The sequence below is a fragment of the Sceloporus undulatus genome, chromosome 6 (assembly GCF_019175285.1).
Source record: "Sceloporus undulatus isolate JIND9_A2432 ecotype Alabama chromosome 6, SceUnd_v1.1, whole genome shotgun sequence".
Taxonomy (NCBI): domain Eukaryota; kingdom Metazoa; phylum Chordata; class Lepidosauria; order Squamata; family Phrynosomatidae; genus Sceloporus; species Sceloporus undulatus.
In genome coordinates this window covers 156,927,884-156,949,103 of record NC_056527.1, presented here as the reverse complement: position 1 = coordinate 156,949,103, position 21,220 = coordinate 156,927,884, and the positions used below count along the sequence as shown (strand labels likewise).

At 41.5% G+C, this 21,220-nt stretch overlaps 1 protein-coding gene across 9 annotated transcripts in view; it reads right to left on the bottom strand.

Annotated features, from left to right (window-relative positions):
* The window catches only part of CPEB1 (cytoplasmic polyadenylation element binding protein 1), a 48,871-nt gene that overhangs the window by 13,169 nt on the left and 14,482 nt on the right, over positions 1-21,220 (bottom strand). For all 9 annotated transcript variants that reach the window (XM_042476628.1, XM_042476631.1, XM_042476633.1 and 6 more), the window contains 3 exons: positions 2,900-3,117; positions 734-980; positions 500-613 (listed from right to left, as the gene is read on the bottom strand). In XM_042476628.1, the coding sequence (XP_042332562.1) occupies positions 500-613; positions 734-980; positions 2,900-3,117 (579 nt within the window). The remainder of the gene's footprint in view (positions 1-499; positions 614-733; positions 981-2,899; positions 3,118-21,220) is intronic.

The following is a 21,220-nucleotide window of genomic DNA, read 5'->3' as shown; positions in this document are numbered from 1 at the left end:
TGCCTTTAATCCAAGTGGGGGGACTGCCTCCATGACATTGGCTCTACCCTAAAGCAGAGCCTTTTTTGGCACTAGCTCTGCCTTAGGTAGAGTGAAGCATTAGCACCAGCCAGCAGACTCTGGATGCCACAAAAAGACAGTGTTATATTTTTACTGTGTTGGATGGAGAGAGGTGCTTATGGGATTTTCTGCCTCATATATGTATTCTTTAGTGCCCTAGCTTTCTCCCAATAAGGTGCCCAAAGCAATGTGTATATCAAAATAACTTTGTTGGCTTTTGACACTGCATTTTAGACTTCAAATCAGTAAGGGCCTCACTTGCAAAATATCTTGGGCTAAGGCTAAGGTGTTAATATACTTGGCCAATGAGGAGCAGTAAGCATGGCAAGGGAATTTACCTGCACTGTGATGAAGCAGTGAAAGAGGCCAGGATGAGTTTTTCAGCATCACAGCATCCACCTGCCTTTCTCCAGGCCATAGGAAACTGCTGGTTACTCACCTTCTGTGATATCCCAGGGTACTCCTCCTAAAAACACCTTACAGGAGTAGACTGGATTCTTGTAGTTTCGTGGCGGAAGCTGCCCACTCCATGTACAGGTTGCTTCGTTCATGGCTGCAGACAAAAAGGCATAAAAAAGAGATATGTATTTTCCCCCAAGAAGCCAGGGACCGTCTAGCATTCAGACTGTTACCACACCTGCCCTCCCAACTGCAAAGGCAACCTTCAGCTCACCTGCTGCCTGCTTGTGAAGCTTTGCTTCCCTTTCAATACTGAACAGGTCCTCTGGGGAGTCTGGCAAATTCCAGGAAGGCCATGTGGATGTTCCAGGCCACTGCTTGGGTATGCTGGTTGGGGTGGAAGTGACTGCAGCTATAGTAGCTTGATCTTGATCCAGGTGGGAACCTGCTCCATTTAAGGAATCTCTGGTAAGACCACCAATAGGCAGGAATGGCAGAGGTGGAGAGATACGGAGGCTTGACTGTAAGAGACAGATGTTCAAAATAATGTGTGAAAGAAAGTACCAAGAATCCAAGGTGGTATCTCCAAAGGTCATCTAATTCCCTGTGCCACTGTAGCAAATCCATCATCATAACACCCCGATATGAGGCTATTAAGCCTCTGCTTAAAACTTCCTTGCTTCTTCTACCATGTTGAATGAAACAGCAGTTGCTGTAAAAAGCAGTTCAGATACTGATTACAAGCAGGGAAATAATACAATCCCTTCCCCTTAACTGACTGTATCAAAGATGGTGGAATTCAATCACTCTTTATGTGGTTTGCTAACTTAACACAATACAAGTGTGAGTAATGTATCAAGAAAACCAACAGGAGCAGTCATGGCTGCCATCTGTTTAATGCTTCAAGAGAAAAGATTACAGTGATGGATCTTCCAAATGTGTAATTTAAGTAAGCAACCTTCTGGACTGAAAGATAGCAAAATTCTTCTTCCTTTATAGTATGCTTCTAATCATCATGTTTGAAAATATCATTGAAAAAATGCAAAAAGATTTTTAAGAAGGTATTAGGAAGATATTTTTAAGAAGACCTCCTCACACTGCTTCCCATATTTCAAGAGCCTACCTGAATTCCAGGACATGAACTTCAAGGCACACTGCCCTATTAACTGTTGTGGCAAGCTTTTTAATTGTAGCTCTCCAATTTGACATATGGTCTAATTAGACATATGTAAATTTAACACACTAATATCAATCCCTCTTTTCAGACTACAGCAAAGATGAAAAAGTTTGGTTTCAGAAAAGGAGACCAGAACTTGTGTTTTTATTTTAGGATAGAATGTTAAAATCTGGATAGACACTGTATTTTTAAAAACTGGCTAGTAGTCACAGGCAACCAGAAACTCCATCCACTGCACCTCTGCAAGCCTGCCTCCATTGCCATCATGAGAATACAGTGGGACTGGTAATCTGTCAATTCTTTACTAGTCTGATTCTTAAAAGTCTTTTTTATTACTAGATTGTAACATTTTGACTAGACTGCTAATGGAGTTTTGCACAGCCACTATAAAAACACTGATAGCTAGTACAGTGCAGCCCCGTTATATGCGGGCGCAACTTACACGGCTGGAAAGAGTAATGGCGCACGCATGCTGCCACACCACCACAAGCACAAGCCCCATTGGCTTTAATGTGGCTTCAGCTTACGCGGAATTTCCCTCACGCAGGGGGAGAGGTGTTTGGAACGGATCCCCCCATAATGGAAGGGACTGCTGTAGCTTCTTAGCAGGCTAGTTACATCCTTTGAGGCTGACCCAAGGTCACCCAATGGGTTTCATAGCTGAGATGTGATTCGAACCCTGGTCTCCAGAGTCATAGTCCAACACTCAAACTACTACTATTGAGTTTTTGTGAGTTCTGAGGAAATATAGTCAAGCCCTCCACATTTGCGACTTAAGATTTTGGCAGATTTTATTATTTTCGGATTTGATTAATATGTTCACTCTAGGAATCTCTAGGTCCTCCAGCATAATTCTGCTGGAAAGTTGGCCATAGAATTGCAGGAGGACTTAGCGATTTCTAGAACACTTCTCTAGGCATCTGTAAGTCCTGCAGCATGATTATATGGTTAGCTTCTGACAGATGTTGACCACAGAGTTGTGTTGGAGGACCTAGAGATTCCTAGAGAGATGTTATCTCAGTAAAAAAAAGTGTTTTTTTTAATTTGTGGTTTTCCCACTTTCACAGGGGTCCTGTGTCCTAACCTCAGCAAATGTGGAGGGGACTGTAGTCTGTGGTGAGATGACTTTCTCTTCAATTACATTAACGATAGTCAACACTTAGGTGTTTCTGCACAACTCAGAACTCAGTAGAGTTCCCACATCTCTCAACCTCTTGCTTCTGTACACCAATAAAAGGAAACAACTCCCCCCCAATAACTTACTATCAAGTCGGAGAGATGGTCAGAACCAGAGCTGAATCCACTGGTGTCAGAGTCGGAGGGGCTGCTGGAGCGTGAATACAGGAGTGAACGATTGCTGTCCAGACGGGAACTTCTTAAAGATGGGTTTGGAAGGTTTTCTGTCAGCTCAGAGCCAATGGGATCCAGAGGCAGGAAACCCAATGGGGGTTTCCCCAGAGGATTGCTAAGCATGTTAAGAACTGTAAACAAGACAAAAATGGATCATTTATGTACAGTTCTATACTTGATCAAGCAGGATCCCCTTTCTCTTTTTAACCAGTGTTTTCTCATTCAAAAAGAGGGTAACTGAAAACAATTTAATTACTGTGGACCCTTGTTATACGCTGGGGTTTGGTTCCAAGATCCCCCGTGGATAACAAAATCTGTGGGTGCTCAAGTCCCATTAAATATAATGACATAGCAAAATGGTGTCCCTTATAAAACATGGAAAATCAAGGTTTGATATTTGAAATTTATACTTTTTTTTAACATTTTCAAACTGTGGATGCTTGAATCCATGTATAAGACAGTCCGACTGTACAAACCTGAGCATGCCCCAAAAATGCATAATAAAACACTGTGCAATTCGCCAATACATGCGCCAGAAAATGAGAAAACTATTCCTACAACAGGGAAGGGCAGTTGTGGAAGTCCAGAGGGCAACATTAACTTCTAGGAAACAGTGGCTGGCCATACCCCCATCAGAAAATAAAAATAGTTATTATATAATTAAGTAATAATTAAAGGAGCTCTGGTGACTCAGTGGTTAAATGCCACTAATGCAGCCATTCACAGCCACAAGGTTGTGAGTTTGATCCGAGGGGCTGCAAGGTCCACTCAACCTTGCATCCTCTGTAGGTTGCTAAAATGTGTACCTAGCTTGTTGGGAGCAATTGACTAACACATTGTAAACTGCTTAGGGAGTGCTAGTTCACTGATAAGTGGTATAGAAATGTATTTGCTATACTGCTATGTATTTTAAAAATCTCCCCATATACCCTCTAGGCTGCAGGGAGACATTTTCACCATATTTTTAGGCTCAGGAGAGGCCTTTTTTAAACAGGAAGTAAGATGCCATTTCCTTTTTCAAAAAAGGTTTCTCTTTAGCCTATATTGGTCCAGGCCCTCTAAAACATGATAATCCTGGAGAAGATTTGAAGAATTTTGGGACAAAAATGGGACAGAGCAGAAAGGGAAAGATTATTGCAAGGCCCAGATGACACCCAAATATGGTGGAAATGCCTTCTATAGACCCTAGAGGGCATTTTGGCACAAAAATTAGGCTGGCTTCAGGAGGCCCTCAGAGGCTGTTTGTGCCCACTGGCCACACATTGCCCATCATTATTCTACAACCTTGCTCCCAAGTTTGATACTTGACTGTAGTGAGCTGCTTCACTTTTTGACAAGCACATCTGCCTCAATCCATAGGGACATAAACATAAAATTAAGTGCCTATTTGCCTAAGCAACAACTGCATCTTTCTTGAACTGGATCTGCTTTTGATCCATCAGTGACTACAGATAGCACCTTGGCACACAAGGGTGTTTTTCCAGAGTTATCTATCAGCACTTTGATGGTGCACTATATTGAAGTCACAAGTCTTAGTGAAGGCATCTCAGCAGGTCCTACGGATATGAATATCCCTCTTTCTTTAATAGAGAATTATAAACTACAGCTGCAAAAAGGGACACAGTAGCCTCATTGCCCAGATGTTGCAGAAACCTCAATTTACATTCTTGGTATGGGACATCCCCTTCTGCTCAAAAAAGCTGTCAAGATTGACAAGACATTACCTTGCTGTACACATGAACTGTTTTAAAGCAAGAGTACACAAGTGGCCAACAGCCAAGTCACTGTTACATGTTTTGAACTTAACATAATTCTCATAGCAATTTCTGACCACAGCTACACAGTCCTCCAAAGCTAATGGTGAGCACCTCTTTCAATTTTGTGGCCAAAAACAGAGAGACCCTGTTGGCCTGGAGCTTTAAGGCCTCATCAGCAAACATGCCAACATAATAAGCTAATATTTTTTCTGGGTATTTCCCTCAATTATGCTGAATTCAAGGCCTGTGTGTCTAATTTGGATTTCCTTAGCACAGAAATCTGAGCTCTTCTCAGTATTTCCTGGCTGTCAACTACTGTTGCCTCCAGACTAACAATGGCAAACAAAAAAACCAAACCCAGCCCTAGGGATGGATAACCTGCACACCCAGACACCTGCAGTTTTGTTTTGATGATCCTTAAGGGACAGGTTACTGCGCAACTGCTAAGTTGGCACCAACTGAACATTTATATTTAGACGCTACTTTAGGCTCTAGGCTGAGAGCAGCTTCTCTGAACAGAAGAAGCTTAATTACAGAACAGTTTCATGTTCCCAAGCAATTCCCCCCCTCCCTTGACTATCTACAATGGATGGGAACTTTTTTTCAGGCAAATAACAGATGTGTGAGATGGTCCAGATCAAGTTCAAGTCCTAAAAGCCACTTACAAAAGGTTGGGATTCTCCTGGCAGTTACACTGAGGTTCTGATCAAGATTGGGGGTTCTGGCTCTGCTCTTAAGGGTAAAGCAAGTGATTTAACATGTTGTGTCCATTTGCACTCAGACAATAGTGGACTGTAGTAAGGTGATGCCAACTCAGAGAACCATCTTAACACAGTTACATTCATGTGAAACAGGGATGGGAAACAATAACACCAACATTACTACTACTGATAAGAATATTTATTTTTTTCCCCAGTTTGACACTTAAAGTAGATCATAAAAGTTAAAAAACCCACCACACAAAATTATTCATCCCACACCCAGACCTAAAATAAATTAAATCTTTTAATTAGTATTGAAATGGAGCCAGCTACACATTTGGCAAAATTTTGTTCGTTTCATTTTAATTGTGGACTGGCTATGATATTCACATACTGCAGGATGTGAAGATAAGGACTTTGTCTCTAGGAAACATGAAGAATCACCACCCCCATATTTATTTATTACAAATATACACTTTATATTGACATTGTTACACTCCCAGTGCAGTTTATAAGAACAAGACAATTAAAACGTAAGTATAAAAAATATAACAATCTGAAAGCCAAAAGATATTAAAGGAATATACATGATTAAAACTGAATCAAAATATTCTGATAAAATGAAATAACATCTTTGTTTGGAAACAAAACAACAGCAAGGATGCCAGGCAGCCTGTTGAGGGAGAGCATTTTACAACTGCAGCACCATTTTTGAGAAGTCCCACTCTCTGGTACCCACCTGCCCCACCATAGAAGCTTACCCAGATCTTAAATTCAAGCATCTAGCAGGAATCAACCCATAATTTCTTTCTATAACTACACAGGATCTAGACACTAACAGAGACAACCACTCACTGCGCAGATTCTCAGAATTCACTAACACCAACTGCATTCTACAACAGAGGCTTGAGAGCCCACCATTCCAGGCTATGGACCTGAAACACAATCATGCCGAAGCCAGGGCTCTAAAGCAGAGAATTTTCCCAACTAAATTAGGTCTACATCAAGATCTAAATAGACTGCAGACTATGATCTAATCATAGTGCACCCCCTTGACTGTAGGCTAAGCATGCAGTCTTACAGAGTTTCTCTTATGCATGGAGTAAAATCTTACAGATTGCTCCAGATTCTTTCATGTCAACAAATGATTTAACCCTAACATCTTTCTAATCTTGGTATCCATTTCCAGGTGATAAAACAAAGCTTCCAATTAGGGCTTGAAATTAATGACCATCCTAGTATTTTATCCTAAAATCTATATAAAGGAGGTTTCACTTAATTGTCCTTAAATATTGTCCTATACATGAAAACAAATACTCAAGGCAATTCACAATTATAAAACATAATAAAACAAAGGATAATCAGCAAAACATCCCCCCAAGGGGATTTCAGACGTTTGGCACACAAAAATGAAAAATAAGGAGATGCTCGCTCCCTAGGATTGTGTCAGACTACAACCCAATATTATTACCATTAAAGACAAGGGAAAGAATTCAGTTGGAGAATTAATTATAAAACAAGGTAAGCAATTCATTGGTATTTCAAAAATAACATGACATCAGATGTTCCAATGAAAATGATATGGGATGCCAATAAGGTGATTATTTGAGGCCATTTTTTGATACAATGGGTGAAACAAAACAAAAAAGGACAAAATGCTAGAGGAGATTTAGAGAAAAGAACAAGAGTTATAAGAACAAGAATTCATGAGCATCTAATATACCAAAACATCAAAAAAATAAAAAAAGAAGAAAGAAGAAAGGAAAGGAAAGGGGAAAAAAAGACACCCAAAAAAAAATAAAATAAAAATAAACTGTATTCAAACCACCCAGGAAGTGGCTTGCACATAGGGTTGCCATATCCTGGATTGGAGGGTCCAAAAAGATCCCATCCCGTCTGTGTACATTTAGAAGGGAATGCAATAATCACAAAAAGTCAACATGGGTTTTTGAAAAACAAGTCATGCCAGACAAATCTGATTGCTTTTTTTTTTAAATTACCAGTTTGGTGGATGAAGGGAATGCTGCAGATATTGCATATCTTGATTTCAGTAAGGCCTTTGACAAGGTTCCCCATGACATTCTTGCAAACAAGCTAGTAAAATATGGATTAGACAATGCAATTGTTAAATGGATTTGTAATTGGGTGACTGGCCGAACCCAAAGGGTGCTCAACAATGGCTCCTTTTCATCCTGGAGAAAAATGACCAGTGGGGTCCCACAGGGTTTTGTCCTGGGCCCAGTGCTATTCAACATCTTTATCAATAACTTGGATGACAGAACTGGGGGGCATACTTATCAAATTTGCAGATGACACCAAATTAGGAGGAGTAGCCAAAACCTCAGAGAACAGGCTCAAAATTCAAAATGACCTGAATAGACTAGAAAGCTGGGTCAAAGCTAACAAAATGAATTGCAACACAGAGAAATGCAAAGTACTGCACTTAGGGGGAAAAAAAAATGAAATGCATAGATACAGAATGGGGGACACCTAGCTGAATGAGACTACATGTGAAAGGGAGCTAGGAGTCTTAAGACCACAAGTACAGCGCTTTATAAATAAAGCTTAATAATAATAATAATAAGTTGAACATGAGTCAACAGTGTGATCGGCAGCTAAAAAGGCTAATGAGATTCTAGGCTGCATCAACAGAAGTACAGTGTCTAGATCAAGGGAAGTAATAGTGCCACTCTATTCTGTCTTGGTCAGGCTTCATCTGGAATACTGAGTCCAGTTCTGGGCACCACAATTCAAAAAGGATGTTGAGAAACTGGAGCGTGTCCAAAGGAGGGCAGCCAAAATGATGAAGGATCTAGAAACCATGCCTTATGAGAAGAGACTTGGGGAACTGGGTATGTTTAGCCTTGAGAAGAAACGGTTAAGAGGTGATATGATAGCTTTGTTTAAATATTTGGAGGGTTGTCATATTGAGGATGGTGCAAGCTTCTTTTCTTCTGCTACAGAGAATAGGACCCGGAACAATAGATGCAAGCTACATGAAAAGAGATTCCACATTAACATTAGGAGGAACTTCCTGACAGTAAGGGCTGTTCGACAGTGGAACACACTCCTTCCTCGGAGAGTGGTGGAGTCTCCCTCCTTGGAAGTCTTTAAACAGAGGCTGGATGGCCATCTGTCAGGGATGCTTGGATTGGGAGTTCCTACATGGCAGGGGGTTGGACTGGACGGCCCTTGTGGTCTTTTCCAATTCTATGATTCTATAAGTCATTGCCATCACTGGTGTTGGAAGGAAAATTACTAGCTCCAAAGAATTTTTTTTGTAATGTCTGGCTTTTAGGTGGGTCCTCAAAGCCAAAGTGTTTTGGGAAGGCTGGCATGGAAAATTGCTTCTGCCACAGAAGACATAATTTTCCAATCCAGCCTTCCCCAAGTTCCCAGGCTTTGATGACCCACCTTGAAGCCAAGCACTTCAGATATAAGCAGTTTTGAGCTGACAACCTCCCCTCCCCTACAGTGATAATTCTCTTGCCATTGCTGAGCTTGCAGTCTTTTCCCTCCTGCCACTGCACTGCACCCTACTCCAACAAGATCTGAGCCAATATCTTCAGTGTGTTTGCTCTAAGATTCATTCCCCTGCTTGTAGTTCTCTCACTATTTCGACTAAAACTCTTCACTCCTATGTCATATTGAGATGACCTTTTCAGTTTGCTTTCTACCAACCCTAAGAGATCTTTTTTGGATAGTTCTAGTTAAATCAAAATCTGTCATGCTAGCATATATATTCACTTCACTATCCTTTACTTTGCACCCACTCATTTGTTGTTGTTAACAGCTTTTGAGTTGATCCTGTGGATGAGACATCTCCAAGACTCCCTATTTTTTACTGCTCTGTTTAGGTCCAGCAAAATCATGCCTGTGAGCTCCTTTATTAAGTTCATTCATCTAGCATGCGGTCTTCCTTTCTTTCTACATCCCTCCACCTTTCCTAGCATTACTGTCTTTCCAATGAGTAATTCCTTCTCACGACATGACCAAAGTATGACAACCTCAACTTATCATCTTGGCTTCCAGGGAGATTTCAGGCTTGATCTGTTATAGGGCTCATTTGTTTGTCTTTTTAGCTGTCCACAGTATCCTCAGGACTCTTCTCCAGCAGCACATCATTATCATTATCATTATCATTATCATTATTATTATTATTATTATTTTCCCACCTCTCCTGAATGGATTGAGGCAGGATCACAACCCAGTAAAATACATGCAAAGACAAGTCAATAAAATACAGTAAAAATAATTACAGTAAAACTAAGTCATCGTAATATAACAGTACAATACAATGCAATTATATAATGGTCAGAAAGTGGAACAGTATTCCTTACAGGAGGTCAAGTGGGTAAGCTTGCCGGAAAAGATCCGTCTTAAGTGACCTTTTAAATGACTCCAAGGAGGCAATAAGACGGATCTCTTCCGGAAGACTATTCCCTATATTCAGAGCAGCCATAGTGAAGGCTCTTTGGGAAGTCATTACAAATCTGGTTGATTGATGTTCTAATAGATTCTTCCCAGTTGTTTTGAGAGTGCAGGGTGGATTATGTAGGGAGAGGCATTCCCACAAGTAACTCGGACCCAAGCCATGTAGGGCTTTAAAGGTAATAACCAACACCTTGTATTGTGCCTGGAAGCTAATTGGCAGCCAGTGAAGAGATTTTAGGACAGGTGTTATGTGGTCAAACCTGGACAAACCGGTGACCAATCTGGCTGCTGCATTTTGAACCAATTGAAGCTTCTGAACTTGATACAAGGGTAACCCCATGTAGAGCACATTACAGAAATCAAGGCGAGAGACTACCAATGCATGTACCACTGCTTCAAGGTCCTTCTGGTCCAGGTAGGGATGCAGTTGGCATATCAACCGAAGTTGGTACCAAGCACTCCTGGCTGTCACATCCACTTCAGATGATAATTGTAGAGACGAATCCAGGAGTACTTCCTATGGCTTATCACATTACCAAAACCATTAAGAGACAAACTATGGTCTGCAAGTGGATCAACAAATCAAGATTTGAAACCATGACGGCAGCCCAGCAAACAAGCACACACAGCCTTTTTTCAGGTCCAGATTCAAATATAATCATAATTTCACTGTTAACAAAAAAGAATGACAAAAGAAAGCTATATGGCATGACTTGAAGCCAGCTAAGTCTATTTCAACTGGAGCCTTTTTCATTATTCAGCAACAAGCACCATCAAGGAGAATAGAGGTAAGGAAACTAGCCTGAGCTTCTGCCAGAGTTTAATGTTATGCAAGGGTGATGTGTTCAACCACAATTCTCAGCATCCTTAGCTAAACTGGATAAAGTGGATAGCAGCTGAAATCTGGCAAAAACTGAAAGTCACATATTGACTACCACCTATGCATCATTTTAATGATATAGATCAGTCGGTTCGATCCTAGAGACAACCTTCTTCTCTCTACTGCAACATCACTATATTTTCTATAGTCAGACTGAGAACAGGCAGTCAGCAGTCTCAAGTGCATATTACACAAGCATTTGAGTATCTAACAAATCTGGCTGGATCGGCGGAGCTGATAAAAGGAAGGTACCTTTTTTCTGAGCAGAGATACATAAATCTTGTATGTCCATGTGCTTGTCACTTTCAGCACAGCACAGAACCACAGACTTAAAATTGATGTTCCCTTGATTCTTGGCCTAGCTTAGGAAAATGCAAGAAGCTAATGCAGACTGATTTATTTGCAGTTCTGAATTAGCAGTGATGTTTGACAAGGCCTTGGAGACTGAACCTTGAGCATTTCTTGTCAGTGATCTTCTCAGAATAAGTTTGAAGAGAAACAAAAGGGAATAACCAAATAGAGACTTCCACACATATTCTGGTGGAGCTGTAAGGAAGAAATGTCAGATGTATTAACTGAGCAGTGCTGATGCTCTAGAAAAGTGGTCTCACAGGTCAGGAATTGAATAGGCCTTTTTATAATCTGAGAGGATTCCAGTGTATTGTCCAAGAACTGCCACTCCAAGATAGCACCAGTCCAGGTGTCAACAACTGTGACTCAGCCATTCTATCTCCACAGAGGTCTGCAAAAGCACAACTTCCATTCCATTTAGGGATAAACTCAAAGAGACTCAGACGTCACAAAAGATTTGTTCTCTGTTCCCTAAAGCTGTTGCTCCAAGTCATTTCTGACTTATGGTGACCTTAAGGCAACCCTGTTTTCTTCCCATAATTTCTTCTTCTTGACTTCCTCTGAGGCTGGAAGAGTGTGACTTGTTCAAAGTCAGCCAGTGTTTTCTATGGTTTAGCAAGGATTTGAACCCTGGTCCTCCAGTGTCCTAGTCCACCACTCAAACCACTACACCATGCTGGCTCTCTCCCAACAACTACAAAAAAGGAAAAAAGATAGTATAGACTGAAAAGCCGCACTGCCATTAACCTTTACCTTCCTATGTCTCTGGGTGTCACCTCTCACAAAATAATCTAGTAAAACATTTAGAAGGCTTGCTGAGCAGGACAAACAAAAAAAAATGCTATTAAATGTGAGGGCAGCCATCAGACCCTGCAACACAGAAAACATCAGGTAGGCACAAAATGTTTTACAGTAACTGTAAAGCACCTTGGAAAAACTTTGAGAAATTTGAGAGGTTACACAAATTTTTGTTTGTTAATAAGAAAGATAATCTCAGCTTGATACAGATGAGATGAGCAACTTCACAAATGTGGGCAAGAGGAAAGGGTATCATAAAAACACATTGACATGACATCTTCATCCTACCTATTCAGGTCTTTTAAAAAATAAGTCAAGAGTTAAAAGGGGACTTACTCCTGAATTAGTTACTGAAAGATAACTGGTAATTTCTACATGCACCTTTCTTTCCACCAGAAGCACGATGTTCTCTGTGAGAAAGCCTGATCTGCACAGGTCATGTGATTGTGAACTTCGCGAATACTAGTCCATCATTTAACAAGTTGTAGCATACTCATCCTAATCAACAGCCATTTGGTATGGGATAGGAGTGGCTCTCCAACAACTGAAAGGCCACGAGTTACCACCTCTAGAATCACACAGTTGGAAGAAACATCAAGGGCCATCCAGTCCAACCCCCTGCCATGCAGGAAATCACAATCAAAGCATCCCCAACAGATGGCCATTCAGCCTCTGTTTAAAGACCTCCAAGGAGGGAGATTCCACCATTCTCCAAGGGAGTGTGTTTCACTAACAGCCCTTACTGTCAAGAAGTTCCTCCTAATGTTGAGGTGGAATCTCTTTTCCTATAGCTTGCATCCATTGTTCCAGGTCCTGCTCCCTCCTCAATATGACATCCCTTCAAATATTTAAACAAGGCTATTATACCACCTCTTAACCTTCTCTTCTCCAGGCTAAACATCCCCAGTTCTCTAAGTCATTCTTCATAGGACATGGTTTCTAGACCCTTCACTATTTTAGTCACCCTTCTTTGGACACACTCCAGTTTCTCAATGTCCTTTTTGAATTGTGGTGCCCACAATAGCAATAGCAATAGCAAGTACATTTCTATACCCCTTATCAGTGCACTTAAGCACTCCCTAAGTGGTTTACAAAATCTAAGCTAATTGCCCCCAACAATCTGGGTACTCATTTTAGAACTGGACACAATATTCCAGGTGGGGTCTGACCAAAGCAGATCAACAGCACACTAGAGGCTAGGGATGATGGATCACAGCTTAAGCACATTGTCCTGTTTGTGTAAGTTAGATGACAACTACAGGCTCCCTTATACTATGTAATACTTAAAATGATTTTCTTTCTATTTAACTGATTTATGTTTATGCAGGGACACCTCCACAAGGTCAGCAACCATTTCTAGGGAGAAGAGAGGTCAAGTAGAAGAAAACCCAGCTTTTACAGCAATGAAGGCTACATCTTTCCCCTCAACACTACTACTAAAGATGCACAATACCCAAAATGTTGTCATTCCAATAACATATATGCAGTTAAGGCACGACTACCTGCATCAAGCATCCTAGAGGAGTAGGTGTATTCATATTCTGCAGCAGTGGTGCAAATCCTCCTGCGGGAGGTCTGCGTTTAGCTATGTGTTCTCAATTTACATTGCCCAAGGCATCAGATTCTATCTGGCATGGAAGCTAAGCAGGATCAGGCCTGGTTACTATTTGGGACATCAGAGAATGCCAGGTGCTACAGGCTACATTTCCACCCATGAGGACTCCTTGCTTAAGGAACAGCCTACAAACTTCATGGGGTTGGTATAAGTCAGTGATTCTCAATTGTGGATCATGACCTCTTTGGGGGTCAAATGACCCTTTCACAGGGATTGCCTAAGACCATTGGAAAACTCATAATTCCGATGGTCTTAGGAACAGATTTTATGGTTGGGGGTCACCACAACATGAGGAACTGTATTAAAGGGTTGTGGCATTAGTAAGGTTGAAAACCACTAGTATAAGTTGACAGGAAACCTGAAGGTAGTTACTCAGTTAATTTAAAAGAGTGGCGACACCCAAGCTGTGACCTCCTCCCCTATATTTTAGGCAATCGCTCCCCTAAAATTAGTAAATAATGGCTCTTACAGGCCTTCATTTTTCATTCCCCAGATTCATTCTGTTTTTGGATTTTAACTTCACCTGAAAATGGTGCAGGGTGAACCACAGGAGGACTGAAAATTGGCCTCTCCACCCACCATAACAGCCCACCCCAATTTAAAAACTCAATGTGCAAATATCTGATTATGCAAACACTCCCTGCTAAGTGTCAAACCCATTTTTTTCATGATTTAAACTTCACTGATGAGGTTACTTTCTAATCTGAAATCAAAAGAAGAGGTAGGTAGCGATGGGGTGCCAATTAAGTTCCATCTTGTGAAAAAAATTGAGCAGCTTTTTTTTAAAAAAAGAACCTTTCCATAGACATTGACTACGCTGGGGGAGTCTGGGAATTGCTGTTTAAACAAGTAATAGGTGCTGATGAAGTCTGTACATATACCACATCTTAAAGAGGAAAAGGAGTTTCTAACACTTGTAAAGCATTCAAGAGTGAAATATTTCCCATATTTCAACTCCCATTCATTGGGAATTTATATTATCTGTTTCAGAAATACTACTTTCATGTTTTCAATATTTCTTGGTTTGATGCTATTTCCCAGCATTCTGATCCATCTGAAATTTTCCATTTAAATCCACTTGCTTCCTTTCTCAATCTGATGTTAAAACCTCTCCTCCAGCACCTACAAATTGGTTGGCAGAGGTCCAGAGAAGAATGAGGGACGGAAGTGGTATTTCCCCTTTTCCATCCTTCCTTATAGCCCCCTAAGTTTTACCCTCAATTTAACCATGGGTCATATCAAAATCCAAGATTTTGACCCTGAAACCTTCCCTCTACTTATACATGAAGTCGATTTGTACACGAATATATATGGTAGACAACTTATGTGAAATATGAATTTTATCACGGAGCTACTGTATGGACAAATTCATCTTTAGAGGATGGCCATGGCAAAACTCCTCTGACGAAAGTTACCAAGAAAACCTTATTATAGGGTTACCTTAAGGTTGCCATAAATTGGAAATGACTTGAGAGTACGCATCAAAAATGGACAGTTGTCTGTGGGTGGGTGAGTTTCTGAACCAATACTGCATCAAAAATTAGTCTCCCTTTCCCATTAGTCTGTAAGCCACAATTATTCATGGTGCCCCAATCTAGTGTTTTTATATCTTCCTATCTGTTGTTGTGTGGCTTCGTTTCCAACTGTAAGGCTCATGGTATTTTCTTGGCATATTTCTTCAGAAGGGGTTTGCCATTGCTATCCTGAGGCTGAGCGAGTGTGATTTACCCCATGTCACCCAGTGGGTTTCATGGCTCAGTGGGGATATGAACCCTGGTTTCCAGAGTCATAATCCAGCACTAAACCACTATGTCATGCTGGCTCTCCTCTGAAATACAAATCTCTGAAGCAGGGGTAGGCAACCTTTTTGAGCCGGGGGCCGGGTTGCTGTCCCTCAGACAACTGGGGGGCCGAAGCCAAAAAATAAATAATTAAATAATTTTTTTAAAAAAAATTAAATATATAAATAAAAAAGGACAAATGTAGGACAAAATTTTCAAATGGAAGACACTTTTTTTTAAAAAAAATGGAGGACATGCAAAAAAATTTGCTGATTTTTTAAAAAATGTTAATATAAATGCATGTTTCTGAGGCTTCTATAGACAATTGCCCCCCAAAGGCCCCGGCGGCAATCGGCGACAGGACCGGGCTGGGGCCGGTCCCAAGGCCTCGCCGGGCCGCATCCGGCCCGCGGGCCGCAGGTTGCCTACCCCTGCTCTGAAGCCTCTTGGGGATCTGAGCTCTCTATGGCAGCAAAGTCCCATAAACATTTAAGTGTTGAAGCCACAGTTTTCCACATTTAGCAAAGACTGTTATGAATGTACTCATATTAGTTATGAGCAAAAGGCATTCCCTAGGAACTAGAAAATACACCCAGGATTCCTGTCAGTGTTGGGCACTTTCTATACAAAATGCTGAGAGTCCAGATGGTAAGTCCTTTCTTACTTGTTGGAAAAAGATAGGGGCTCTGGCCAATACACTTCAAGGGAGTAATCATTGCTCTAAGTAATGCAGAATACAGAGGCTCTCATTAAAAAGCATGTGGTTAGCTGGAGCCATGCAGATTTAATCCCAAATGCATGCCTGGATTCCAAGCTCATCAGTAGTCAAACACTGGCACTTCAAGAGTGCAGATCAGCAATAGTATTTTTAGCATGATTGTGAACTTTTTGGACTTCCAGCCAGCTCCCTGTGGATTTGTAGAGCTGAGTCATTGTAGAAGCTTCCAAACTGCTGAGAACCAACAATGCAGCTTGGTACTCAGCAGGGCCTGTCCCTCACAGAACTGAAAGGCTGCGGTCTTGAAACAAAAAACAAAACAAAAATGAACAAAAAACCTAGGCATTACAGCAGTTTCTGAGTGCCAAGCCAACTGCCAAAGTGCCATGCCAGATACATCAAGACACAGGGAAAGAGTTGCCTACTGGAAATTTGACTCTTGACCTAACTGCCTATTCTTTGCTTAGCAAAGCAAACTTCACACAGAAAGATCTTCCTCTGCTGTATTATGCACATAATAGAGGCTATCTACATCATTACTTTGGCTGATACGTCAGCTGCATCCTTTCCTGGAGCCAGGGGGCCTGGAAACTGTGGTACATGCACTGGTAGCCTCATGACGTGACTTCTGGGCCTAGTTCGGAAACCTCAATTAGTTCAAAACATGGCAGCCAGATTAGTCACCAGGAGATTTAGAGGTGACCATAGAACACCTATTATAAAATCTCTTCACTGGCTGCCCATTAGTTTCCGGGCACAATACAAGGTGTTCGTGATGACCTTTAAAGCTCTACAAAGCCAGGATCCAGCCTACTTACAAGATCACCTTCTTCCATATAATTTACCCCACATACTTAAGTCCTATGGGAAAAATTTACTGCAGCCAACAAAGACAAGGCTGGCTCCGGTTACCCAGAGGGCCTTTTCATCTACCACTCCCAAATTATGGAATGGTCTGTCGGAGGAGATCCAACATACAGTGGTACCTTCCCTTATGCAGGTGATCTTTTTCGGGGGGCCCGCGTAAGGGAAATTCCACATATGCTCAAGCTGCATTAAAAGTAATGGGGCTCATGCTTGCGCCATTAGTCTCTGTTGTGTGGCACTGCTTCTTCCCACATGGCTTTCAGAGTATTTTGCACTGTATTACCAACCTTGACGACTTTGGCTGTCAAGACGGATCTTTTCCAACAAGCCTTCCCTGAATAATTGACTCAGTCATCCCCACTGATATGGACCATCCTAGTGACTCCCCCAAGATGTCCTGTTTCCTGTGTCTCATTGTTTTAATGATATTAATTGTATTTTATCATTGCCATGTTGGAATTATTATGTTGATTTGTTTGAAGGGGGAGGGGATAGTAGGATTTATTTCATTATATTGTATGGATTTTATTGTTGTAAGCTGCCTCGATCATAGGCGGGGTAGAAATAAATAAATAAATAAATAAATTATTATTATTATTATTATTAGCTTTCCCTCCTCCCACCCTGCTTTTTTACTTTTGAAAACCTAGTCGTCTTCCAAAACAGCCATCAGTACAAAGTCTTATACAGAGGGGATCAGTTCTTCTCTGCTTTCCCTTCTGCTTCACAAAAGCTGCAAGAATCTTTTACAACAGTCATAGGAAATCTTTTGCCCCACAAATCTTTTGGGCTTTTGACTTCCAAAAGTCCCAGCCAGCATGGACAATGGTCACGCATTCTGGGAGTCCAAAATATCTACAAGGCCAAATGTTCTGCATTGCTGCCTTACAAAGTGGAACCCAGAAGAGGGCGGGAGTGGAAGGATAAAACCATGAGCCTGCCAGAACTAGACACACATGCTTTGCTACTTGCTGTTCAGACCACTTGAATAGTCCTTGAATATATGGTCTTTCACTGTAAATGCAAAACTGCACTTCAGAATTAAAAGTTTTCTTCACAGTACATGGCCTTACCCACAGGAGGCCACAGACACATCAGCTCAGGTTTTACAGAGAAGTTAGTGAGTCCAGAGTAACAATATGGCTCCATAGTTTTATGGCACAGCTACACTATCAGAGCATTTGCCTCCTCCTGCTGGAGTGTTTTTAGATTCAATTTGGTTTTTTCTCACAGATACACAGGCTAGTAAGCCTTGAATGGTGCATACTATGTCTCCCAGGGCTAGGGTTGCCATAATTTGCTACCACCAAACCGGAAAAAAATGTAGGACAAAATTTGCCTAAAATGTAGGACATTCAAGAAAAATGGAGGACACAATCAGCTAAAAGCCAGAAACATTAATATTTTTTTAAAATATAATATAAATCCTTATTTACAGAAAACATTCTTCCTAGACAGAAGGCACACAACAACAAACATAATAAAATACATTTCAGGAAGTAGAATTCAAAGCTATAGAGCACTTGTACCTGTGAGACTAAATGCATGTGAGGAAGTAGACTTTAGTCTAGGAAAGCTCAACATCTTGCTGCGGTGGCCTCCCTCCTTCTTCTTGGGGCCCCGGCAGCCTGCTGGACCCTGCGCGGGTCTCTGCCGCTAGAGGAGATTATGCCACGATGGCAGCCACCTTCTCCGGGGCTCAGCTGGCTGGCTAGGCCCCATACAGTTCCTTTGCTTCTGGAGGAGGTCGCTGGAAGGCTGCTTGCCTCGGCGGCCTCCTTTATCAGGGTCCAGTCAGCCGGCTAGGCCCCGCACATGGCAGCCTCCTCCTTTAGAGGCCAGCTAGCCAGCTAGGCCCTGCACGACTTTCCTTGCCGCTGGAGGCGGCCTTGCCGCATGGCGTCCTCTTCCTCCGAAGCCCAGTCAGCTGGCTAGGCCCTGTGTGGTGTTCACCGCTGCCACCAGAGGCTTTGCTGCAGGAGTGGACTCTTCCTCTAGAGTCCAGCTGGCCAGCTAGGCCCCATGTGGGGCTTGGCCTTGCATTACACTGCTGCTGCCATGCTATAAGTGCAGCAGCCAAGGACTGGCAACAAACCCGGGACAAAAACGGTTAAAAACCGTGAATGTCCTGGCAGAAACCAGGATATGGCAACCTTACCCAGGGCCCACTCGGGACTTCCACTCCCCATTTCACTTCTTTTATTACCTTTTCATGGACTATATACTGAACTAGGTGGTCACTTGCGTATCAGCTTATTGACAGCCACCCATTTCTACTATTTATATACATGTATATCTGCTTTTCCTCTGGTGAGCTCAAGCCAGAATATATGGCATTCCTTCTTTCCATTTTATCTTCACAACAAACTTGTGCAGTAGTCAGATTGAGACTATGTGACTCATCCAAAATTACTCAGTGATTTCACAGCTCAGTGAAGAACAGAATCTGGATCTCTCAAATCCCAGTGTAACACTTTAATAAATACACACCAGCACTTTAACTGGTTTTTCACACAAGAGGATATGGTCTGAGAAATCTCTGTAGAGGCATTATGTACATTGTCTGCTCAACAATGACTAAAAATGTGTCATTAATAGGCACTTTAGCAAGTTTTAAAGGGTATATGCTAGGAATGGGAATTCATGTAGCTGTTTGAATGCTGTACGACTGTAACACCCAGCAGTCCTCGTCACCATAGACAATGGTAAGGAATATTGGGAGGGCCGCATGATTTCCACTCTAGCTATATTTAATAGCTGAGTAATTTGCCTAATAAAAGCCTGTGTAAGGTTTCTCCAAAGGATTTTTGGTTGGAGTGAGTGGTGCTGGGCTGTACTTAAAAGGCAGTAAAGGGATAATTCACTGTGCCTGAAAACCTATTTACGTATGCAGTGTTTTTTTTCTGGACCACTGTATATTATATAGCTTCAAATGCCAATAGAATAACAGAAGGAAAGAAAGTCACTTTTCCCATTTAATCACACCTCTAAATTCCACATTCATGTCCAATAAAAACCTTTAACCAGGTGAATGACATTTTTCATTTCCAGTTAGAATGAAATGTAGACTTTTTGATATCTGGGCAGCTTTCCTCCGCAGACAAAACTGTGCATTTATTGGAAAGCCTTGAATTAGCTTTCTTCTGTTCACTGGAACACTCTTCTACAAAAAAGTGATTTTGCAATAGTATCTTACAGTTAGTTGCCATTTGCACTGCAAACTGTACTCTAGCTATATCTTGCTGCATACTTAGGAACACAATGGAGCCAAGTGCAGCAGGCCTTTATTACAGTAATGTAACACTCATTTGTTCAGGCAATTGATATGGTTATATGTTTTTACGCTGGCCCGCAAAATAATGGTTTAGAGGATGTTTGAGTAACTTATTTTGTAAGTTATGTTATCTTTGAAGTAAGTCAGCTGGGCATCTCCTCTTTTTCTGAGGGAGTCCTCACTGCAGGCATGCTGTCTAGAAGTTCTTACCAGTATGTTAGCCCGTTTTATAATAAACTCCCCCCTGGCTTTTATTATGTTCTTTTAATGGACTCTCGGGCAAATACAGCCTGCCACTTCATCCTACTGATCAACCATGCACCACACTCTTGCTTGCAAAGCCAGCCAAAGCAGCAGCAAGCACAGCTTTACAGAGTGCTATAGCTGAGTGAGTGCCAATACTGCCCCACCTTAAGATGTCTGCACCAAGCTCTTGCCCCAACTCACTGCAACCATATCAGACTTCATTACAAGCAATAATTGTATTGTAAGACTTGGGAAGGAGATCAAGGCTATTCTACATTGCAGTTAAGGGCTTATTCAGAAATCAAGGTCTTATTTATAGATTCTACATCCTCTAGTAGGTTACCAGTAGCATCTTGAGATCAACAATTGATGGACTGTCACAGCTTAACCCAACAACTCTATGTCACTATGATGATGCTATCCTCAAGATCAGGTTAGGTGTAGGAGGTGTGCATCCATAGTCCTTGTGGAACAACCTGCATCTATAGCTATCAGGCCTACACTTGTTTCTTTATGAGAAATGCAGGCAAGTAAAGCATTTGGTTCAAGTTTGCTATATCCAAAGTGAGGATGGTGAAGGAATTGTAGCAATGCGATTAGACTGCTGCAGATAGTTTGTCATACAAACACCAATATCTTTTCCCACCATTGCATGTGCAGAAGACACACACTGTACAAGTTTTTCCTAAAGCTACTTCTTATAAGCAGACCTGCAGAGTCACTCAAAAACTATTGAAGCTAACATGCTAATGTCCTGACATCTGCAGCAAACTAGATGAACCTGCAAAAATCCTGCCAAATCACATACTGAC